This window comes from Perissodus microlepis, chromosome 13, assembly GCF_051167445.1.
Source record: "Perissodus microlepis isolate ML-2025 ecotype Zambia chromosome 13, ASM5116744v1, whole genome shotgun sequence".
Taxonomy (NCBI): domain Eukaryota; kingdom Metazoa; phylum Chordata; class Actinopteri; order Cichliformes; family Cichlidae; genus Perissodus; species Perissodus microlepis.
In genome coordinates, this window is record NC_140473.1 from 22272516 (window position 1) to 22296086 (window position 23571).

General features: G+C 40.8%; 3 protein-coding genes across 9 annotated transcripts in view; 2 read left to right on the plus strand and 1 right to left on the minus strand.

Annotated features, from left to right (window-relative positions):
• cep170aa (centrosomal protein 170Aa) overlaps positions 1-14428 on the plus strand; it is a 39206-nt gene extending 24778 nt beyond the window's left edge. For 2 of the 7 annotated variants that reach the window (XM_084948037.1, XM_084948044.1), the window contains 13 exons: positions 2361-2726; positions 2970-3259; positions 4847-4939; positions 5611-5728; positions 5899-7470; positions 7731-7781; positions 9648-9906; positions 10048-10279; positions 10678-10845; positions 10945-11033; positions 11151-11244; positions 11355-11406; positions 11772-14428. In XM_084948037.1, the coding sequence (XP_084804163.1) occupies positions 2361-2726; positions 2970-3259; positions 4847-4939; positions 5611-5728; positions 5899-7470; positions 7731-7781; positions 9648-9906; positions 10048-10279; positions 10678-10845; positions 10945-11033; positions 11151-11244; positions 11355-11406; positions 11772-12106 (3719 nt within the window). In that variant the 3' untranslated portion in view covers positions 12107-14428. The remainder of the gene's footprint in view (positions 1-2360; positions 2727-2969; positions 3260-4846; positions 4940-5610; positions 5729-5898; positions 7471-7730; positions 7782-9647; positions 9907-10047; positions 10280-10677; positions 10846-10944; positions 11034-11150; positions 11245-11354; positions 11407-11771) is intronic. The other 5 variants (XM_084948040.1, XM_084948038.1, XM_084948039.1 and 2 more) reach the window with 5 other exon arrangements.
• A 3144-nt stretch (positions 14429-17572) lies between these two features.
• On the minus strand, positions 17573-19709 carry hint1 (histidine triad nucleotide binding protein 1). Its single transcript, XM_084948052.1, has 3 exons — positions 19549-19709; positions 18029-18133; positions 17573-17861 (listed from the first exon to the last, which is right to left on the minus strand). Exons 1-3 carry the CDS (start codon positions 19657-19659, stop codon positions 17697-17699), a joined length of 381 nt encoding a protein of 126 aa, XP_084804178.1. The 5' UTR covers positions 19660-19709; the 3' UTR covers positions 17573-17696.
• Positions 19710-20426: 717 nt separating this feature from the next.
• On the plus strand, positions 20427-23517 carry lyrm7 (LYR motif containing 7). The gene is made up of 5 exons (XM_084948053.1): positions 20427-20536; positions 20665-20737; positions 22205-22275; positions 22708-22789; positions 22962-23517. Exons 1-5 carry the CDS (start codon positions 20519-20521, stop codon positions 23030-23032), a joined length of 315 nt encoding a protein of 104 aa, XP_084804179.1. The 5' UTR covers positions 20427-20518; the 3' UTR covers positions 23033-23517.
• The last annotated feature ends 54 nt before the right edge of the window (positions 23518-23571 follow it).

Consider the following 23571-nt stretch of genomic DNA (forward strand, 5'->3'; position numbering starts at 1 on the left):
TTAAAGCCTATCACATACTCAGGACTTTAAATTCAATTGTATGTGTTGTACTTGCAGTGTATCCTTACATACAGTACAATTCTGTGTATGTTTGAGGTTGTGTGTTTGCTTGCCTGCTTGTGTGAGTGTGTCTACATGTAAAGTAAGTACTTTCTTGTATCAAATGCTGAGCTGTGTGTGTGTGTGTGTGTGTGTGTGTGTGTGTGTGTGTGTGTGTGTGTGCGTGTGCGTGTGCGTGTGCGGGCAGAGGCCAGCTCCACTGTGAGTCATAGTGGGGCGAGTGGGACAGAGCACTGGACTCTCACAGACATCTCTGTTCTCTTCTGGCCCTACCAAGGGCTTCTTTGTCTCGGACACACAGCATGAAAGACCTGCCTCTCGTTGTCTGCTTATCTGCTGATCTCTTCAAGCTACTGTTTTCTTTTTTTCTTCTTGTTAATGAAATAGATGCTTTAATAAATGCTTTAATAAACTACAGTTTGGAAAGATGGAACATTTTGAGGAGGTGGCCGGTGGAATGTGACAAATGAGCCACAGACTCTGAATTATGCCCTAGGCAGCAGAATCATTGTGATATCCCAGTGTGGAAAAAGTACTTACAGGGGTGCTCTGCAATTTAATATTGTACTTGAATGAAGGTTGGCGCCCTGTGAAAGGCAGATTTAAAAAAAAAAAAAATGCCACAGTCTGGCTCATAAACTATAGCAAGGAATAAGACACAACTAGATGTAGAAACGTAGAAAACAATATGATCAACTTAAAAGAACTTGCATTTATCAGCATGCAGCATGCATGAAAAGTAAAATAATTAAATTAAAAGAGTTCACTGTAGCATAGCCAGTCAGTCTGCAGGAAGGAGGGAGCTGTTAAAGCTGTGCATACTGGGCCCAGGTGTAGCTCATCCAGCTATCCACCAAAGCACAACAAGACCAAAGCAAAACAGAGACACCTAGTGTTGGGATGGCATAGAGGTCATCTCAAAAGGTGTATTGTTGTTTAGATCTCCAGCTCTCACATTTTTTAAACAGACTTTCTTAGACTTGACAAAACAAACAGAAGTAATAGATTCAAGTAGTAGAAGTAATTAGAAAACTAAAGCGTGTCACTGTTAACATAAATAATGCGTCATACTGATACGCCACTAATGTTTACCGGCTTTCCAGTTTTAATTCAGTACTGTCCATAACTTGACTCTCAGTCCTGATTACAATGAAATAAATCTAGAAAGTTATAGGTGAAGTCACGTTTAGCATTAACAGATTCAAAGGAACAGTCTGTGCACAGTGAACCTGCCAAGCCATTGAAGACCACTCAGCATGTATGCATCTTTTAAGCTTTTTGTCCTCTTTTCTCACAGAGGGCAGTTCAGTAGCACTACTTGCACATTGTGTCTGAAGTGAAAAACAGCCTAAAAACAAGCTTTTGGGGCCTGTATTATTTTGGAGAAAGTATTAACTATATCACAGAGCTTTGGGTTTATACAATGTGTGTGATCATGTGCAGCACCAGTCCTGTGGTGTTTCCTTCCCTTCGCTTCTCCCATATCCTGATAGACTGACTGCCAGCTAGTTAAATGCCAGTGACTGGTTAGGCCTTTGATTGTGTGACATTCTCTTAGCTCTAATGACAATACATTCCGTATCCTGAGCATTCTTCAGTCTCTGTTTTTTCCTTTTTGTCACACTTAATCCGTTTTCATTCCTTGCCCCTCCACCCTCCTCATTTTCCACATCCCCCAATCTTCCTCTCTGTTCAGCCTTCCCTTTTCTTTCCCCTTTTACTTCCCCTCCTTCTTCAGCCTGAACCCCCTCTACACACACACACACGTACGCACACACTCTACTCCAGCCTTCTTCTACTTCGCTTCCCTCTCCATGCTTTCCTCCTCCCCTCCCCCTCGCCTCTCTTGCTGTCAGTAAAGTAGGCAGGGATAGTGGTGGGTGTGGGTGGCATGTCTGGATTAGCGTGGACGTGATGATTTGACCCAGACTGATCCAAATGTAGAATAACTCGAGTAATGCGGTAGGTTGTGATTTTAGGGTCTGTCTTATCTGTTAAATGTTTGTGTCACAACTGAAAGTTCATAGTTCATTTAGACTATGAATGTGGTTTTAGGTGGATGTGGTTCTGTGTGCCTGGCTCTTTAACTGCTTGTTGTCAGAACGTGCCGCACATGCTGCTGTATGCACAGCATTGCTATATTGCATCTTTTTACATAAGCTGTGGTCTGTTGCTGTGGAATTATTCTGCATATATGTTGTGATGTAAATGTAAGATCTTTTGCTTGAGAATATGTGGACGGTCAATATAGTCAATTAAAGTAATTCTTTTTTTTTTTCTCTTATTTTTTGTCCCTTTAGGCAGCAAACATGAGGATGGCACCCAGAGCGACTCAGAGAATGGGCTGGGGCTGCGTTTTGCCAACAGACGCCATGCTTTAGAGGAACGCCTAAAAGCGTCACACAGCCACGTGGGAGCAGGAGGATCTGGAGAAACAGGAGGGGGCAACATAACAGTCAGTGGGACCAGAACAACTGGGACTCGTACTGCTTTTATGATCGAGTTCTATGATGAGGAAAATCCTCGCAAGCGCCGGTCATATTCATTTTCCCAGACCGCACCCCTGCTGGGAGCAGGAGTTGGTGGAGAGGGACTCTGTCCTCAGCCTCCTTCTCACCCCAAGGTGTTTAGCATTTCCACCTCGGCCACAACAGCCTCAGACTCAGGTAATAAAACTCAGATTTAATGTATTTTTACACTCTTTCTATGACCAGATTTTGTTTGTCTTTCCCAAAGTAAATGTTTAAAACTATACCCATTAAATATAATAAGACATACTGGGAGTTTAGCTATTTAAGTAAAGGAATGACACAAAGGCACTATTTATCCTCTGAAAAGCATTTTATGTATGTGTGACCATTATTTTTTTTAACAGCTGTATTTCTGTGCTCTGTGTGTGTACCTTTCAGGTAAGGTCCCAGCCCCAATACCAGCTACAGTGACTGTAGGTGCCCCTACAGCTGCCCGAGTGCTTCTTAAACAGAGGTCAGAGGACCCAAGTATTGGTCGGAGCTCGGCCAGTACCGGGCTGGCGACAGGTAGCCCCACCACCCCCAGTGAGGATACATCAATTGTGGGCAGAGGTGCAAGTACAGCTGGTGTGGAGGCAGAAGACGACCACAGTGATAAAGGTACCTACACCATCGAACTGGAAAACAAGAACCCGGAGGAAGAGGAGGCCAGGCGAATGATAGACAAGGTAGCGTGGAAACATGTCTGTTATTCTGCCCCAGCTTTCACAGTACTTGAAATGAGATGTATTTAGGATCCCACATTTTTGGGCCATAAACATCACCACTAGTTCGTGATTAAAAACATATTTTCCAGAAACTAAATCCTAAACTCTACATAACAAACTGAAACAATCTGTAAGTCTGTAAAGCCTTAAATACCTAGATTGAAATCTTTTTTCACCTGAGATGTGCTGTGTAAATAGAATACAATAAATTACAATAGTAAATTTAAATGTGGGTTATTTAAAGGACATCTGTTGCATTTTGTTGTTTGAGTCTTAATGTTTTATGTTCTGATCCCTCCAAAGTCACAAGAAAACAAAAATTATGTGTGTTGTTGCTTTTCGTTTCCAAACTTTGACCATAAAAGTAGCAGTTAGAATGACAAGCATCATTTAAAGTCTCTCTGCAGTAACTGCAGAAAGTAACTGAGCCAACATAAACAGGCCAGAGCAAGGTTAATAGTCTGTTTATTACCTGCTTCGTTGGCAGTTTTAGAGGTAGTGAGTCCTATGAGAGTACTTGGCGTTGTTGACATTAAAACAAAGCTATCCCCTTTCTGTTGCCTTTTTTGACCACCACCCATCTTCTCTGTCCCATTGGTAAAGCTAATGCTTCTGTAGTTGCCTGGAGAGACTTACTCCATCAAGGACTGTCCTGCTTTATTAAACAATGCTCCAGGGAGGCTGCGCCACCATCATCAATTTCCTACTGCTGCCACTGGTCTTGTGCCATAGAGCTTTTTCATGGTCACTGAAAACATACTGGAGATAGGCAAGAAATGCACTTAGAGAGATGACTGAGAGTTACATTTACAGAGACAATTTTACTTGCTAAGGTTAGAAAGTTGTAGAAAGGAAAGTTAGCAACTCTAACAATGGCCAGTATTTTTTATTTGTCACCTAACCGATTCAGAAGTTGGGATTGGCTGCACATAAACCTTTTTTAGGAAGTCAGGTTGTTGCTGTGGGTTATTAAATTACAAGGTTATCACACAGGCCTGATTTTAACTTTACTAAATGACATCTTAGTGTGGCACTTGTCCCTTCAAGTGTTGCATACAGGTGTTATCTTAGGAGGAGCTGTGATATAATTAGTGGAGTGTATTTCGAGGTAGTGGTAGTCTGGGCACATTACATTCAAAACTGGAAGTGTTGTTATGCTAATTCCTGTAATTAGCTGACACACTAATTGGCATACTGCTCACAGTCTGTCCGCCTTTCACTCTCTTTTCCTTTGTAAATAGTGCATGTGTGTCTGTGTGTGTGTTTGTCTGTGTGATGTGTGACTGATATTTTTTTATGTCGCCATGGTACTCAACTAACCAGACCCAATTAATGCTTTATTTCAACAGCACTTACTTCTGTTTAGTTCACTTTTGTTCAGTAGGAGAACTGTTGAATGATATGTTTATAAAATATATTATGGAGGTATTTCATTTTCATTCCAAAGACTACCATTATTGTGTTGCATAAAAAATGTGCATATTGTCGAAAGATTAACTGTACTTGAGCAAAACGTTTTTGTATTCTTCTTTTTTTACATATTTTTAGGTGTTTGGTGTGCAGCAGAACAAAGACTCATCGATTCTGTCAGACCTGAAAGGAGAAGGAAAAGGAAAGGAGGCAGGACAGAGTGGAAAAGAGGTAGAAAACAGAACTTGAACTGGTTATTTGTTTTTGCTTTGTTACTTTTTTATGCCCCTTATAGTATTTTTCTTCCTTTTTCTGTCTTTGATTAGCTTTTTTATGTTCACCTATAGATTAGCATGTGTTGTTAAAGTACTGACAATAGCCTCTTAGTCCAGTGTCATATAACAGACTTAAGATTCATGACTAAGCTTCATATTGTGTGTCAGAATAACTCTGATGGCACTTACTCCCTAAGCCTGTTCGTGGGAGTAGGCAAGGCCTCCCTACAAGTGACCTAGATCATACTAAGATGAGGAGAGACATGCTCGGCCCTTTAGGCAGTTTTACAAGAGGGAGGGGACAGCGTGTGTGTGCAATGACAGCCTTTCTGTCTGTTCTTCTGTCTTTTATGCCCCCCTGTCTGGGTGATTTATATGTATTTAAATAACACACAGAGCATATAGCAAACTGTTATTTTTTTTAATATCAAATAAAAATATAGTGAAATATCTTCATCCTTACAGTCTAACTCAGTTCTCTCATCATTTATTATACATTTGCTTTAGTGGCTTTTAGATATAGCGATTGTTATGATCTCCTGGGTATTTTTTTGTGCCACCATTAAGTTAAGTGAGCTCTATTGTAATTTTCTCAATCCTGTTTTCTTCCCTGTTGTGTCCTCCCAGGCTCTCCCTGGTGATTCTAGCTGGGTCTCTCAGTGGGCCAGCATAGCAGCCAATCACACAAGAACCGACCCAGAGGGTTCAGGAGCAGAAACAGGCAGCTTCCTGCACAAAGAGAGAGGTAGATACTATTGGAAACTCAGTTTTTAAACACAATATGTTTTCATTTTTAAAACCTTGATATGCTAATTATTTCAAAGTAGAACTAGGACTGAAAATCTTTTTTTTTTTTAATTTCATGCAAACAAACGAAAAAAAAAAGAATCACAATTAAGTTGTTTTTTCTTCTAGGTGCTAATACTGGTGAGTCTGGTGCCTCCCTCAGCAGAGGCGAATCCTCCTCCAGTCTGACTGACCGTAAGCGTAGGACCCTCCCTCAGCTCCCTGTGGATGACTCCCGGGCTAAATCCGCTATCCAGACTCTGAGGTCAGAGATTGGAGAAAAGCAGGATACTGAACCTCAGGAGAAAGAGAACAAGGGAGACGGGGAGTCCCCGACTCCCATGGAGAACAGCGAAATGACTAGTAAACGGAAACAAAGCTCCACCTCCTCTCCATCTAAGGCTTCTCTCCGGACCTCTGGAAGCACTGAGAGGAGAAAGAAGTCAGAGGAGAGGAAAGGAGGAGGAGCAGGAGAAGGAAACGAGAAGTCTGGAAAGCCTCTCGTCCGCCAGGGCAGTTTCACAATTGAGAAGCCCAGTGCCAGCGTCCCTGCCGAGCTCATCCCACGTATAAACAGAGGCTGCAATGGGCGTGAACGCAGTGATTCTGTAGGCAGCATGGATACTGCAACTCTCCTGAAGGACACTGAAGCTGTCATGGCTTTCCTAGAGGCCAAACTAAGAGATGAAAACAAACTAGATCAGAAAAGTAGTAAAGCTGGCATCACTGCTCAGGGTTCAAGTTCAGCCCTCCTCCCTCGGACTGACTCTATCTCTCCTGAGTCAGATGTGGACACAGCCAGCACAGCTAGTCATGTGGCTGAATCGGCAGATAAGAAAGCAGCAGCCAGTGTACAAAAACGGCGTTCCCTCAGCAGCATGCACCGGGAGAAAAGCAATATGAGCACAGCTTCCAAAACCAGCATCACAAATCCCAGTGCTCGTGAACGGTTGGAGAGAAAGACTAAAAGCAGGCCAGTCGAAGCAACGACCCGGACTGATGCACGTCGCTCTGTTCAGCCATCTTCTGCCTCCTCCAGAGCACGGCAGCCCTCTGCAGATCTCACTGATGACGACCAGACTTCATCCTTTCCCATCTCCGACATCCTCTCCTCAGACCAGGAGACCTACTCTGGACCTCTGGGGCACTCAGCACATGGACGCGGCTCAGATGATGTCTTGCAATCCAAACTTGATAGGTCTGCAAAGACATCTGCCAGTGGTTCTTCCAAAACCAGCCGGACTCTTCATGCAGCCACAGCCTCCTCCTTGAGCAAGCAAGCCTCACTGCCTCAGCCGCGACCCACAAGAGCTTCTCTTCTCCGTCGTGCTCGACTGGGAGACACATCTGACACGGATCTAGCTGATGCAGACAGGGTGTCTGTGGCTTCTGAGGTGTCCACCACCAGCTCCACCTCAAAACCGCCATCGGGCCGTAAAGGGATGTCACGGCTGGATTTGCTGGCGCAGCCACGAAGAAACCGTCTGGGCTCCATCTCAGCCCGCAGTGACTCTGAGTGTACAATGACCCGAAGCTCCACCTCTTCACCCCGGCTATCATCTGAGACTGCTCTGCGTCTGGGCTTGCGCTCATCAACACCCACGGAGAACAAGCTGACACCCAGAATGAGAGCCAACAGCGTGTCCAAACTGAATGAAGCCAAAACCAAGACCACTACAGCGGGGTACTGCTCGCCCACAGGTGAATACATCTACTCCAGCACTGTTGTCTGATTGATTCAGATTTTTTAGTTGCACAGAGAAAGGAAAAAGTAGAATTCTAGTTTTAGCCGTTCATTTTATTTTTGTTTTGACCTAATTATCAGTTTCTTTATAAAAAAGTATGACAAAGTCTAATTACATCTTCATCATTGCATACCTCACATGTCAGTATGTAAACATCTGTGTCCAAACATTTCCACCGTGTTGTGATGATTTGGTGCATTGGTTTTCATTATCCAGAGAGCTTTCAACCCGAACCTCCAGGTGGTGATACAGAGGAGGAGCTAATGGGTACTGTACCAGGACTATAGAGCCTAACTAGACTGTGTGTGTGTGTCTAGTGTGTACAAGTGTGTGTCAGACCTGGGTCACAGGAATAGAAGGTTGAGCTCCACAGGATCTGAACTGTGTTACTGAAGCAACTCAGTTTTAAAAATGGCGCTGCTTGCATTTAAAAGTCAAATGAAAACAATGTATGTATGTTGAGTAGCTTCTTTGGCAAAAATTGCCACATACAAAAATGCAAAGGCTTAGTAAATCACCAGTAAATGTCAAAGTAAACTACAATGACCCAGCTCTAGCATATTTGTATTGTTAACATCTCCTACCTAAAATCTGCTGTGATGAGGACTCAAATGCTCTACCCATACTCTTACGCTTGACTTTTTGTACTGCGTCAAATCTGTAGTTTGGCCCTATATCCCATGCTACATGCAGCCTGAGGTGCACCTTTTCAGAGGTTTCCTAGTTCTGTTTTTGTAGTAGTATGTTGTACTGTATGTAATTATTAATTAGCACAAGGTTAAAACTGCCGTGATACAAATGGTAACAGGATTTGTTTGTATCTAGATTGATTTTTACAAGTTTACCATGTTTTTTAAATGTTTTTATAGATTCAGTGAATTCAATCATATTCAATTCCAATATGATCAGCCGAGTGTCACTCTTGATAGCAAATCAATACAGCCGTATCAGCTCTGTAAAGTATACGAAATTTTTTTATAGCAGGTATAAATGCTAACAGCGATGTATTCAACGCAGTATTAAAGATTAAGCTTCACTTCTATCCAAAGATCTGATATTTGATCTCCAACTCTGTGATTATGTGCTCTTGGCTCCACCTTGTGGAGAATTTTCATGTAGAGCAGGGGTGTCGGACCACGTACAGTCCACTTTGTGGCAAAAAAAGAAATCTGTCAGCACGACTCTTTGCGCTTAAATTATAAGACGTGCAGAATTACAGAAGAAGTTCTGGTAGGTCATTGCTCAGGCTGTCCCTTAATTTTTAAGCAAAAGGTTTTTTGACCATTATTTGACCATTTATATTAGTCCTACTGTAAAAAAAAAAAAATCCTGAAAGTTTTATAGTTGATAGTGGAAAACATGGAAATTTTCTTTCATTTAACTGTTGAGCAAATGCCTAATTACTTTGGTGTTGTTTTTGCCTTCCTTTACTTGAGTCCTGAATTAGAGTCTTTGCTGGGCTGATTCTAGCCCTCTGGCCTTATGTTTGACACCCCTGATCTAGAAACTTCCGCTCTGAGAAAACTGGAAGAGCACTCTGTGTCATCTCATCATGGCACAGTTACAGTACATTAATGGCTCTGGCGTGTGACCATTTTGAAGCAGGTTAACATACACTAACATGGCTCTAACAAGATTTGTTAACTTGTTGGATGCTTTTGTTGGCAGCATGGGCCGAGAGCTTTTCAATAAACTCAAGTAGTGTTTCTTTTTTGTTGTTGTTTTTAACTATGTTTTTTTAACTCCAATCATTGCTGCATCAGTCCATACAACAACTAAACAAAGTTACAATAATGATAGTATTCCTGAAATACTTGGCACCACTAACGCTTCTTATTCTCCCATCGTTTTTTATTCAAGCTCAGCAAGGCAGTTCAGTTCAGTAATCAAGCTTATCGTCGTTGCCTTTGAGAAATATCTGTGTTTGTCAACAAACAAAGAAGCATCCATTCTCCTCTGCTTAACATTCATATTTTGTCGGATCAGAGCAGAATCGGCTGCTGGCTTCCTCAGAAACAAAGCGTCTCAACTTCACAAGCACATTTATCTGTTTTATGAATAACTGATATTGGAAATGAATAAATACAATATTTTTGACTGAAAGATGACATTTCTCATGCACTTCTATCATAGTGTCCAGCAGCAGCAGGTGGAGACGTCTGCCACCAGAGTACGGTTCCACCTCGGAGGAAGAGTTCGGCTCCAATCGCAATTCTCCAAAACGGCCCCACGTGCGGCCTCATCACATCGTCCCACACCGCAACTCCAGACTCGGCGCCACTGTGAGCCCAGTTGGGGTGACGGGCCCAGGTGGAGTGGGGATCAAACACCGCATGAAAGAGCAAGAGGAGTACATCAGGGACTGGACAGCACACAGCGAGGAGATAGCCAGGTACTGATCCACACTGAACTGAGTGAAACTGAGCTTTAATGGTTTAACGGTTTTGTATATGCTGTTCTGTGTATGCAGGTTTCATGTGTTCATGTGGCTGTTTATCCCGAGTCCTAAAGAACCCCGTCTGATGGTTAACAGGTTATTCCCCTGTGTGCGCAGGATCAGCCAGGACCTGGCTAAGGACTTGGCCATCTTGGCTCGTGAAATCCACGATGTTGCCGGCGAGATTGACTCAGTCAGCTCATCCGGCACAGCACCCAGCACCACAGTCAGCACCGCTGCCACCACTCCAGGATCGGCCATTGACACTCGGGAAGAGGTAGGCCCTGCACGTCCCACGCAGCCGGATATACAGGACAGCATGAAAAAGGTGCCCATTTTTCTTCTTCTTATTGCCTTACTGCGTGTGTTTCCATTGCACTCTTCCATCTTAATGTTTTGCTTTCATTTAAAAAAATGCCTCTCTGCTGCTTCTTGATCTCACCTGCTGTGTGGTATTCACGTATTACAGTCCCATGCACTCCACTTTCATTTGTTTATCCTTATTTTGACCAAGAGAGTATTTTTTTTTATTATTTTTCTACTATAAGACTAAAAAGCTTCAGAGCTGCTTAGCTTTTACTGATAGAGTTTTTCTTTCATTTCCCATGAATTCTCACATACTAACTATGTTAAACTAAAGTAGAACAACACCGAAGTTCTACTTTCGGTTCAAAACTTTGACATCCTTCTTCTCTCCCTGCTTCATCTCTCCCCCTCTTTGCCTAGTTGGTTGATCGGGTGTTTGATGAGAGCCTCAACTTCAGGAAGATCCCACCTGTGATTTCAACTAGTAAGCCACCAGAGATAAACGGTAAACCAGCAGAGCTCCGGCCCCGTGCTCCTGACAACTTGGAGCCTCGAGCTTTAAGAAGACGCACCTGGAATAGAGAGGAGGTGAGAGGCAAACAAGAACATATGACACCAAATTTCTGGAAGCTGCATTGCATTCAGCAGTCAGCTTAACAGTCAGTTTCTTCTTCTGTGTGCATGCAGGCCGTGTTAGACAGCCTGCTGCTCCATTCAGTTTCCCAGCTGTCCACCAAGATCAGGCACTCCATTGACAAAACAGCAGGAAAAATAAGGTGATTATACTTGTTGATATAAGTACCATTAGCATTTAACAACATATCTACAGTGCCTAACTCCAACCCATTGATCCTGAATACAAACGTGACCTGTTGTACAATGTTTGCTTCCAGGATTTTGTTTAAGGATAAGGACAGGAACTGGGATGAAATTGAGAGTAAACTAAGATCAGAGAGTGAAGTACCACTCCTTAAAACTTCCAACAAGGTGCGTAAATTCATCTGTCTGAATCATATCGAGTGACAAACAATTCCCAGTGTTAAGTGAATCCAATCGTTTTACTTCCTAATCATTTTATTTCCACCCTCCATTCACAGGAAATTTCTGGTATTCTGCTTGAACTGAAGAGAGTCGAAAAGCAGCTTCAAGGTAAATTATAAATGTGAACTTGCTCAGAGTCGTAGACATTTTCCTGCATCTCCACTCTGTTTATTTGTATTTAAAAGTTGAGAAGCACCTTAATACTAAGGGAAAATAAATAAAAATGATGGATTTCTTTCAAATGCTGAAAATTCATCACCCTGCAAAATGGGACGGACACATATGTAGGAAACGGAGGTGTCAGAAAGAGTTCGTGAGCTGATTCTCTGCAAATCTGAAATGTTTTTCTTCTCATATACTTGTGCATGTGGCTTTTAAAGCAAGACCAGATCAAAAACTATATTTTACAATAGAAAATATACACTGGCTTTTACATGAAGCACACACTGACCCTCTGTCTATTTCTGTGATAGTGATCAATGTGATGGTAGACCCAGATGGGACTCTGGATGCCTTGGCCAGCCTCAGCCTGACCAGCCCCACAACCCCTACAAAGCCCCAAGCCGCCAAAACAACTCCCCCCTCTGCTACCAGCCCTGGGTCGGCACCCCCAGCCAAAGAATCACTGCCGGAGATACTTCCAGGGTCTGGAGGTTCAGCAGCAGCCTCCGCCAGGGTTCAGACTTCTTCTGCCAGCACGGAGGAGAAAGCACGCGACACCAGCATGGGTCTGGGTAAATCGGCAGTCGGAGGTCTTAGCTTCAGCCGGATCCGGCCGAGCGGAGAGGAGGCCATCGCCCAGAAGTAAAGTTTGGTTTATGTGAATAAACAAATGGATTGGAGTGCCAGCGGCTGGTGATCCATGTAGAAACATTCAAACTGTTTTGTTTGTTTATTTGTTTATGACAGAACAATGGCCATTCTGAGACTATACCAGTCTAAGATTATAGCATAATATAAAAAAAAAAAAGATCTCCTCACCAGAATTGAAGTGCTTCATCTGACGTTTAGACTCCCCTCTCTGACCCTCAGCTGATACATCATGAGTTAACCATGAACAGAAATTGACCCATGAATGAAAGACTGACATTTCAACTTTGAACTGTTCAAGCTGGCCGGCTGACATGACGGTCCCGGTTGGGTGCTCTCTCAGTGGACAGATTTCTGTGGGCGTACAGTCTCCTCCAGTCCTCTTGCCTTCTCCGTGTGTCTGGACCCCTTCTACACTAAGGACATGCCTTAAAACATATCCTCCATAGTAGCAGCATGACCCCGTATCCCTTCTACTTCAAAGACTTTTAACACTTTCATGACAGACTGCATTGTAACATAACACTTGCAAAACATGTTCTATTTACACTAGAACAAAATACAACACACTGCAATAATTTATTAGCTCCACGCCAGTGCAAAGAATATTTCAGAAGCCTTAAATAACCACCCCGACAAACCACAGTCATAAATAGACATGCTTTATGCCAGGAACTGCCAAATTGCAGATGTTTTATATATTTCCGAATTGTAACCGTCCATCAAGCCGTCTCTCAAACTGATTTGCAGTGCCTCCCCATCTGTCGGTTCACCTATTTCTTGTTCGCCTGTTATGTTCCCCTCTGTCCTCCCCATTTTTTCCTCCTTGTAGCTGGAAACATGTTTGTCAGAGCAGTAGCACATGCATGAGAGAGCCGAGTGTTTTCTCCCTGCAAGTTAGCGCCTGGGTTGCTCTCAACAATACTGAATAGTGGTTTTACTCAGTAGTAACAGCCTAAGGGAAACCAATGATAATCACTTACCAAAGCGAGTATGTTTTCAAACGGTAAAAAGTCATCAACTGATATTGCAGTTCATCTTAACGTGATCTGGTCTGCAGTTCACCCACCTCTCTGAATGTCAGAACCCAGTCTCTGTTAGCAAATCAAGGATTCAAGAAGATTATTTATTATAACGAATCATTATTTTAATAATTGCAAACAGATATTTCTGGCCCCTGTGAGAATCTATGCCTAAGTGTCTTTATGATTTCCAATTGGCTTTTTCTCCGCTTTTTTTGTTTTTTCAAGTCACAGATTGACTTCTGTTTCAAGTAGCAACAAAGAAGGTCACTGTTTAAACCACTGTTTTATATTTAGACACTTTTTTTATGATTTGACTTGTTCGTTTTCTTTGTGCATACAAAATCTGAACTTGAAAAAAGCTGCTGGGTTAGTTTCAATTAATGTGCTGTCAAAAGAATATGGGCACCTCGCAAGAAGCCTTTTTATGGTTTAAAATATCAAGTCGTTGAATTGATTAGATAATTACAAAATAAGCTCCCCGTCTGTGAAGATTTAATGAATTTTGCTTGTGTATATACAGAAGGTGCATTGTTATCTTACTGATACTGTGGAATTTCAGTATAATTAACCTCTTACTCATTGACTTTGCTGCTTTTGTAGTTACTTTATGGGGACTAACCATTTTCTGAATCTCTCTCCAGCTTATAGTCTGTGTACTAGAGTAAGACAACTTAAAGGCAAGTGTATTAGTACTTAGATGATCATGGAATAGTGAATTAGGTACCACAATACATGTTCATTTCCTTCTCTATACCGTACTGTACAATGTTTTTCAATGCCTCAAAGTGCCCGTTTTGAAGCTGGGGGGGCATTGATTACAAGAAGAAAAAAAGACGTAGTCGTCTAAAGAAGATTTATCTGGTTTTGCACATCAGATTGTGGTGTTTTTTCATGCAGAAGTAGTCAAAGGCTGCATCAGATGAGCGATATCACTTAGCCTGATATCAGACATGACTGCCTTGCCTCTCTGGAACTATTCTGCCTGTACAAAAAGAAGAAGAAGAAGAAGAAGCCTCTAATTGTGTTTTTATTTTTTATTTTCTCCCATTTTATCAGAAAAAATAGAAATTGGGGGACTGTGAATGCTAGGTACAGGCTTATTTTTTAAAACTCTACATGTGTCATCTGCTCAGTGTTCTTTGTATTTTTTTTTCTTGTTATTTTTGTAAAGAAAAAAAAAACATTTTATTTATTTTATTTTTTTTTTGTTTTAATATGTTGTGGATGTTTCATGCATTTTATATTTGTTCAGTTATCTGCATTGGTTCTTACTGTTAATAAAAAAGAGCCATACACTTGTCTGTCCAATTTCATTTGACTAGGCAGTGAAAAAAAACACTCACCAGTCACTACATTAGGTACACCTTGCTAGTACTGCACTTTTGCCTTCAAAACAAGGTGCTGGAAACAATTCTCAGAGATTTGAACTCATTGTGAACCCATTTTCATGATCAAGAAACTGGTTTGAGTTTTGTGACAGGATGTGTTATCTTACTGGAAGCGGCCATGGGGAGATGGGCACACTGTGGTGACACAGGGATAGATGCGGTCATCAACAATGTTCAGGCAGGCTGTGGTGTCAAGAAAATATCCCCCACATCATTACAACAACACAAGCCCAAACCAATACAAGGCACATTCTTATGTTTACTCCAAATTCTGATCCTACCATCCCGATGTCTCACCATAAATTGAGATTCATCTGACCAGGCCACATTTTTCCAGTCTTTTGTTGAGCCCGTGAGAACTGTTTTCGTAGTTCCTGTCCTGCACTGACCGGACCTAGTTCAGTCTTTTGCATGTGCATTTAGAGATGTTCTTCTCCAAATGCACAACCTTGGTTGTAATGAGAAACTACTTGACTTAATATTGTTTTCCTATCAGCTTGAAGCAATCAGGCATTTCTCCACTGACTTCTGACATAAAAAAGGGATATACACCCAGAGAACTCCCACCGCTGGATATTGTTTTTGGATCATTCTCTGTAAACCTTAGAGATGGTTGTGGTTATGTGGGGAAAATCCCAGTTTTTTGAAATACTCAGAAAAGCCCATGTGGCACCAAATGCCATCTTCGAAGTCACTTAAATCACCTTTATTCCCCATTCTGATTCACACCTTGATCGTGTGAGTGTATATAAACAAGTCCCTTTTTAACATAAACCTGGCTTATCCCAGACTCAACCACAAAGAAAAGGAAATGCATCTCCAGTAACAACTGAGAAACATCCCATGACTGTTGGAAGGTGAGCCTAGGAAGCCTGGAACTCAAAAAGTGATGTGACAAAAAACAGTAAAGAAAAAACAGGTTGTTATTTAAAGGATTAAACTCTAACTTGCTTTTATCCTCACCGTATTTACATTTGGAGCTCATGCTCATGTTTCAGCCGTTTTAGTAACCCGTCTCAAATTGTCCCACTTTTACTTTTTGGGGTTTAGTTAACCTGCACAGAAGTAACGTGAGCACTACTGATTAATGAGGAACCTGTTGTTATTCCTCCTTAAAAAAGGAACTCCTTTACAGTCAGTTGAACTATCATTTTTACTGAGTAGAATTGCCATTAATAGTGTGTCAACTGAAAATGCAAATGATACAACTACTCGCTTTGTGATGCCTGAACGGTTAGACATTTGCATGTTCAGCTGTTGTAATCTACAAGAACTATATTCAAACTACAATACATCAGTTTCTTTTACATGGTACCTGGCATCTAATTCTATTTAATTGATGTAGGAGGTTATACAATTTATCCCTCTAATAAATTCAGAATTCTCACATCTCTCCTCAGACTTGTCAGGTTTGTGGCTGGGGGCCTGAATAAGTGCAGTGCTGAGGTCATTTGGATGGGTACCTCTTTTATTTTGGCTAAAAGTTGTTCTCTTATTAATGGATTCCCAAGCCTCTTACCCCTAATATTAATCTTACAACGAAGTTCCAAACACTAAACATAACACAAAATTATTTTCTTAACCTTGAAACCAGTGAGGACACGCTTTATTTTGGCCCAAAGATATAATCACTCTATTGATCTAAAACTCAGACTGGTTCTCGTATTTTTATTTTTTCCCTTGGTTTTCTTGTGACAGATGACTTTACTCATGTTGTCTAGGAAAGTGGTTTATAAGAAAGCTGAAACCCACACTCTAACCGTCCCACAGTCCCATTTTGAGCAGGAACAATCCCTCATCCTTTCAGCTGCACTCCTTTCAACCACAAGAGCTATGGTTGTGGTCAGGTTTGCATACACTCATCATGGGCGTCATCATTTTAATGATTTCTTTGAATTGTTTTTTGTTTTCCCAGGGTGGAGCGATTGTACAGCATACATCTTTAATGACTTTAAAGAACAAGAATTGGATGCACGAGTTTGAACTTATTTTTGATTTTCTTTAATCCACACAGGGTCAAAAGTATACACAGAAGCTCAAATATACTCCCGCTAATTTGTGGACAAGTGTCCCTTAGCAACTTGAACCTTGGCTAGGTGCTTTTGGCAGCCATTAATAAGCTTCTGGCATAATTCCACCCAGATATTTGACCACTCTTGGGTAAATTTGGTGATTTCCTGACACAGACTGGGCTTATAAGTGTAGACTTCAGAAGGCCACTTCAGAAGTGTAATGTTAGCCCATAAAGTCCATTTAAAAAAACAGTTTGGGATCATTCTCCTGTTGGAAAACCTAACTGTGTCCAACCTTCTACCTATTGATTTAAGGTGAAGAGCTCCAAACCATGATGCTACCACCACCATGCTTGACTGGTACAGTACTCTTAAGTTTAAAAGGCTCACCTTTACTCCTCCAAACACACTTTTTGTCATTGTGGCCACATATCTTAATCTTTGTCTCGTCTGACTATAAAACATTTCTCCAGAAGATATTTGGCTTGTCCATGTGGGCAGCTGCGTATTTCAGTTGAGCTTGAAGGTGTCAATTTTGATGCAGGGGCTTTTTACTTGATCAGCATCCTCTCAAGACAGTAGTACTGGTGTTCCAGTAATTTCCAGTTTATGGAAGACCTGGATCCAATCTAATGAGTGCTGTAAAACAATTCCTTTAATGCTGGCAAAGACAAACTACTAGTTGTAATCAGTCATGATCACTTTGGAGTCTTAGCATTAACAAGTTAAAGGACAGTGCAGAACCTTCAGCACCACTTTAGGATTATGTATGTATAGATTTGAGCCTGTCAGTACAGTTTTGACTCTGTGTAGATTAGAGAAAATCAGGTATGCTGTACAATCATTCAATCCCTGGAAAAAGAACAATACAAAGGAATCATTAAGTTACCATGATGACTATATGCAGACTTCTGACCGCAACTGCTCGTCTTTCAGTTAAAGGCTTGTAAATGACATTACTGCTAACCCCACTGAAGAACACGATCAAGCTTTCTATTAAAAAATGTCCGGTTTAAGAATAAAGGCAAGAGAGCACGAGTGGTGTTGTGATGTGCCTTTTATTTCCACAGATATATTTTGGCTCGATCAGATTTAACAGCACTGGTAATCAGACAACAGATGTGAACATGCATGGCTGGATGGTGGGTGCTGGAAGCTGAGCGTTAGCCAGGAGGCCACCCCATACTGCGCCCACCGAGAACGTGGATGTGGATGTGGTACACCGACTGGCCTCCGTCCGGCCCATCATTGATGATAATCCTGTAGCCTTTGGACAGGCCGGCATCTTGAGCACACTTCTTTGCAACAATCAGCATGTGGCCCAACAACTAAGAGACACACAGCAAGAATGAGTTGAAAATACACCCTGCATTAAATTATTAAAAAGGCAAATAGTTCCCCCTAGTGGTCAATGATAGAAATATGCCAGGGAAATGATTGTGTGAGATTGTTTATAGTTTATTTCACAAGCAAAAGTCATTACAATGATACTTACCGCAGCATCATCATCCTCGGCTTGAGAGAGCTGAACAATTGGCTTTTTTGGGACGACTAGGATGTGAGTGGGAGCCTGAGGTGAGACATCAGGGAAGGCTACACACTGAGAGCCAAAGCAAGAAATTAGAAAACAGAATTAGACTGTGCACAATCAAAATTGGAAATAACTGAAAGTTAACTGAAAACAAAAAATAAAAATATAATAAAAAAAATGATAATAACTCAGGTCTTAATAGTACTTAGATAGTTTTACGTGTTTATGCACACCCCAGTATTTGGAGTTAAACACATTAAGGCTGCTTGCTTATCTCAAAAATCATAGTCATGAATATTTGGTCAATACTGAAAATTTTAAACACACATTTTGGAAAAACAGATTTATTAAACTTTAAAAACAGTAATAAAATTTTATTTTTTTAGGCTAATTTCCATCAACTCTAATTGTAATTTCAGCTCTAAATGAGATGATCATGAGTCACTCTCATTTTCTTCACCACAGCAGATAACCTGCCTCCACCCTATTCCAAGCATCCTCCTCTGTCACACCAACCCTCTGCATGTTCTTCTTTATTAAATCTCATTTCTGTACCTCCTCATCACTCCCAATGAAAAATCTCATCTGCACCTCTAGCTCTGCTTCCTGCCTTTTTGTCAGGGCCACTGTCTACGAACACTACATCACAGCAGGCCTCACTGTCATCTTGTAAACCTTCCCTTTCAATCTTGCTGCTATCCTTCTGTCCCAAATATCTGAAACACATCAAAGAAAGCAGAACGGGGCACAACAACAAATGCATGTCGACTTCGACAAAATTGCAACTAAAATTCAACTAGTGGCACAGCCCAAGCCTTAATGTGACACAATGTTTACATGTTTTTGTTGCATTTAAGGCGTACAAAAATGTGGAATCTGTAAATATGACAGACATAAATTATCTGGAGTTATCAACTATAGCTCATTACACTGGGAATACAAAGCAGTTCAAAAACTTAGAAATAAAAATAAATATTGCTTTTTTTTAACGCTTTTATTCCCCATTTCACTAATGTCTGCTGCAAATCACTTGATGTTGCTTGGTTGCTTTATTGTAGGAACCTCACCTTTTAATTTTCCTTGTCTTGCTCTAGCCCACAGCGGCTACATGTTTAACGAGTCTGCAAACAGCACTGGAGTGAACCCTGTCACTTCTTGGTGCAAAGCCAACTGTCTGTAACTTCAGACGCTGTGTTGTAGCAAATATGACAAGAGCAACGACACATGATGGCATGCAGAACGAAACCAAAAGCGTGCACAAGAAGCCTGTCGAAATATTTTATAAACTTGCAGATTCTTCTGATGCATTACATGATTTCTGCAAGCTCTGCTGCAGCATTTTTAAATGCAAGTAGGCACAAAAACAGCGTTTCTGCAACGCTGAGTTAGCATTAGCTGAACGCCTCCTGCAGGCAGTTGCGGAGCCACGATGAGAAACATTCAGACTTTAAACGTCCTCGTGAATCAAAGTGATGGACGCATACCTGATCGTCTTCATAGATTAGGTTGGCAGGAATCTCTTTGCGTACAATTTTTCCAAATATCGTATCTCCGCCCGGCTTGGCGGTCTGCGCTTTCGCTGTTTCATCAGCCATGTTGACGCAGATGAGCCACGGCTCCCCCACGCAACTTCCAGTGTCACTAAAATCAGAGCCGATCTATGATGAGAGCTACTCCAATTCCTGTTAATGCCACTGTACAGAAACCGGCTGCAGTTCAGACAGAGGGGCAGCAGGTGGCGCACGTCCCTCAGTGGATAAGCGTGGACGAAGCTAAATGGTTTAAGTAATTATTTACACCTACTTCCAGATTTAAAAACTTACTACGTTATTTATTTTTCGCAAACACGGTTTCGATAATACACCCGACTTTAAATAAAACGAGACTCGTGTCCTTTATTCTTTAGTACAATGAAAAACATCGTTGTGCTAGTGAAATGTTAATAAATGCTAGCTTTTACGAGTGCACAAATCCATAGACGTTAGAGGAGCAGTTACACCACACCAAAAAACAATAGAAAACGTGTGTATAATAAGAAACAGCTGCGACTGCTATCAGGCCGCCGCTGTTAGAAGTTTTCTCTAGCTGCTAGCTTCACTCCCCTATTCAAGACGGCAGTAGCCATAAAAGTGATTCATGGTGCCGTCAATACTTCCAGAAAGTTTTTTTTACTCCAACAGAAACCTGTAAAATATCCAAGAAATGGATTATATACACCACAACATTTGCACTTTTGTGTCCGAAGGGAGCTCTCAGCACAAAACACAACTCACTAGTGCTCCCCATAAAATGGGAAATCTAGAGAGAGGCCGTTCTCAATCGAATTAGTAGCTCAGTGAAACTACTCTGAGCCCTCATTGGCTACAATCACAGCTTCATTTCCAGCGTCGGCTCTGATTGGGCTCTGACATATGTGACGTCTCCCTACATCGGAAGTGAACACAAGAAGGCAACATGGGCACTCGTTTGAAGGTTAGTATGGGATATTATCGTCTTTTTAAATACCTTTATTGCAACATTGCTTGCATGTTACTTGAAATTGCAGGTGACTGGTAGCATCATGCACAGCTGTTATAAAAGCTGCCTGTTTGTGAATACAGGTTCTGGGCGTTTTTAAAACGCTACACAGGACCAGGATGGCTGTGTTCAAAGATGATGACCGAGCACTGACAGGTGAGTCTGTGAGCAGTATCTTGGACTGATAATTGATGCTTATCAAACAGGAGATGAGTGAACACATGCTCAGCATTCATCAAATGGGTCATTCCTAATGTTCGGTGTCATATGAGCCCCATGAGCGTGTCTTATATTATTAACCCCTCTCTACCATTAAATTTTTTTATATATATACCTAAAATTATTTATTTTTTCAGCTGGACAAACAGCCTAAAATGCCATGTCCCCAGACGTCTTTGTTCAAGTTCAATTACCAGTTTAAGTTATAAAAGTCAAAATAATTTGAGTTTGTTCATATCAGATGCACAGCATTTTAATGTTCTCCACCAAGTTCTATTTTTGTTATTAATATTTTTTAAAAATACTTAAAGACTTTGAATTTTTTTCCAAATAAATTGTGCTCCTGAATGGCCTTCCTCTTTTGAAGATCCTTCTGAATAGGTTTCCCTCACTGTTCCTCTGGCTTCATGACTTACACCAACGTTGTGTGTATATATATATATATATATATATATATATATATATATATATTTGGAGGGAAATCATGTAAACGAACCTCTTTCATCAACTCCAAAAAGTTGATTCTTTTCAGCTGGATGTAGCATTTTCATTGGTAGAAACGTTTCATCACTCAATGATGAATGTACTCTCACCCATGAGTACAATTTGCAGAGTGGCTGCAATCACAGCAAAGAAAGATGTCGCCTTAGGGCTTTTCACATAAATCCATGACTTTCCATTAAAACCAGCGTTCCACTCTGTCCAGATTGTATACATCCTCATCATTGAAAGAGTGTCCAATGGCCTATAGGTGTAAATAGACCTCATAGTCTGTTTCGATACTCATGACACATAAGAGAAAACCCTTAGTGATCCCTTAGGCAGCATTTGTCCTTCTTCCCTCCTGGATAGCCTGGAGCTTTCTTTAGGTGTTTTCCCACCTTTGACATATGTCCAGCTGGGATAACCACATTTACAGGGCTTTTTTAATGTGATGTTCTTCTGCTTGTGTGGCCGCTGTGTCTGAGGGAATGAGTGACAAAACAATTCTCCTACTGAAAACGTTATGTCCAGATCAACTTTTTGGGATTTCCTTACTTGAATGATTGAGGATGAATCAAGACTGTCTCATAAGCATTTTTTTCCGTGTTTTATTATGGTTCACCAACATGTTAAAGCATAAAACGTCCACCCTCTTGTTCTTATTTACAGTGTAAACTGATATTTGATGTAATTTTGCATTGTATGGTTGATAAACATGTGAAAATCATCTGGATTACATCAGTAATGATGGCCGTGTATAATAGCAGCATGTACACAGAGTAATAGAAAGGTTGCATTGGAGAGATTTATTTTCATCTAATGAATGTAAATGAAACCTTTTTTCTGAGCCTTTTGCTGTGAAGTCAAATTAGAATTGCAGAATTGCTCAGATGACTCGAAATATGTTTTTCTTCTACAAAGCTGCACGATTAAAGATCAATGAGGAGTTTCGGAAAAACAAAAATGAAACGTCAGAAGAAAACATCCAGAAGGTACAGTGTCTGTTTGTTATTATCGACGTGAGTCTCGCCACAGTCTTTTAACACCTCTTTTCTCATCTCGGGGTTGCAGGTATTCCGAAACGTTATCTAAATTTAATTTAATTGCGTTCATCATAAGAGCATAAAACTTCATGTCAGTCAGAGCTGATCCAAAACGGTTTCATACTTTCCGAGTCCGACTCTTTGCATCTCCTTGTTTCCCACTGGGGTGAAGAATAACCGTGAAAAGGGGGGGAGAGACTTGGGCTGATACTTCTGCATTTAAAGGAAATAATTTAGACTGAGATCTGTGGATTCTTTTAAAAAGCATCCAAAGGCTCTTTAAACTTGTTTTGATTTTCTAGCATTTTTACTGTGAAGCATTTTGATATTTGAAAATAAAATTTACTTTATTTCACTTCTACTTCTTTTACCTTTTTATAGCTGATTAAAATGGGCTCAAACGTGGACATCGTCCTTCGACAGAGTGTGGTGCAAATGGAACACGTAGCAGAAAATAAGCTGTGTATGACATGATTTGTCTTTTCTTTTTTTTTTCTTTTTATTAAGGAAGTAGCATGTGCATGCAAAGATTACTCATACATCAGGGATCATAATGTATATACTTGCTAATGATTTTTTTTCCTCTAATGATACAATTGTGTTTTTTGTTTTTTTTTTTTTCTCCTCACTCTCAGTGCTTCGGCCCAGAAATGACCTTCTGCTAGAAAACGTCCCCTATTGTGACAAACCAAGGGAAAAGTCGTGACAAACCATTTGATAACTTCATGATCACCAGGAAAGAGACTATATATCATTTGTTGCCTTTTCATCTTCAGTTTGGCTTTATAGAAGGAGCATTAAAAAAATGATAAAATATAAGATCATCTCCACACTTGATTCAGCAAGGATCTACTTCGTTCTGTTTCAAGGAATCTGTGCTGGGAAAACTGGATCGTGTCATTTCGTGTACAGCATGTTATCAAATGGAATTGAAACATTATCTGCTGGCTTCTTCATATGATTGAATCAAACAAGGGGAAAATATTAATTTGCTGGTACTGTAAAAAATGTTAACTGTTATCTGATTTAACTACAAGTTTTTCCAGAGTGTCCCAGACTTAATTTGCTGTTACAACCACAGACAACAAGAATCAGCTCTGCTTTAAAGCCACAAAAAGAATTATCTTTGAAAACCTTTGTAAAAACCTCTGTGTGAAATATATCTGTAATAAAGGGTACCTTAATTTAAAACATTGTTGGCATATAGCAGATTGTAGATATGAAAATATGGAAATGTACAAGCTT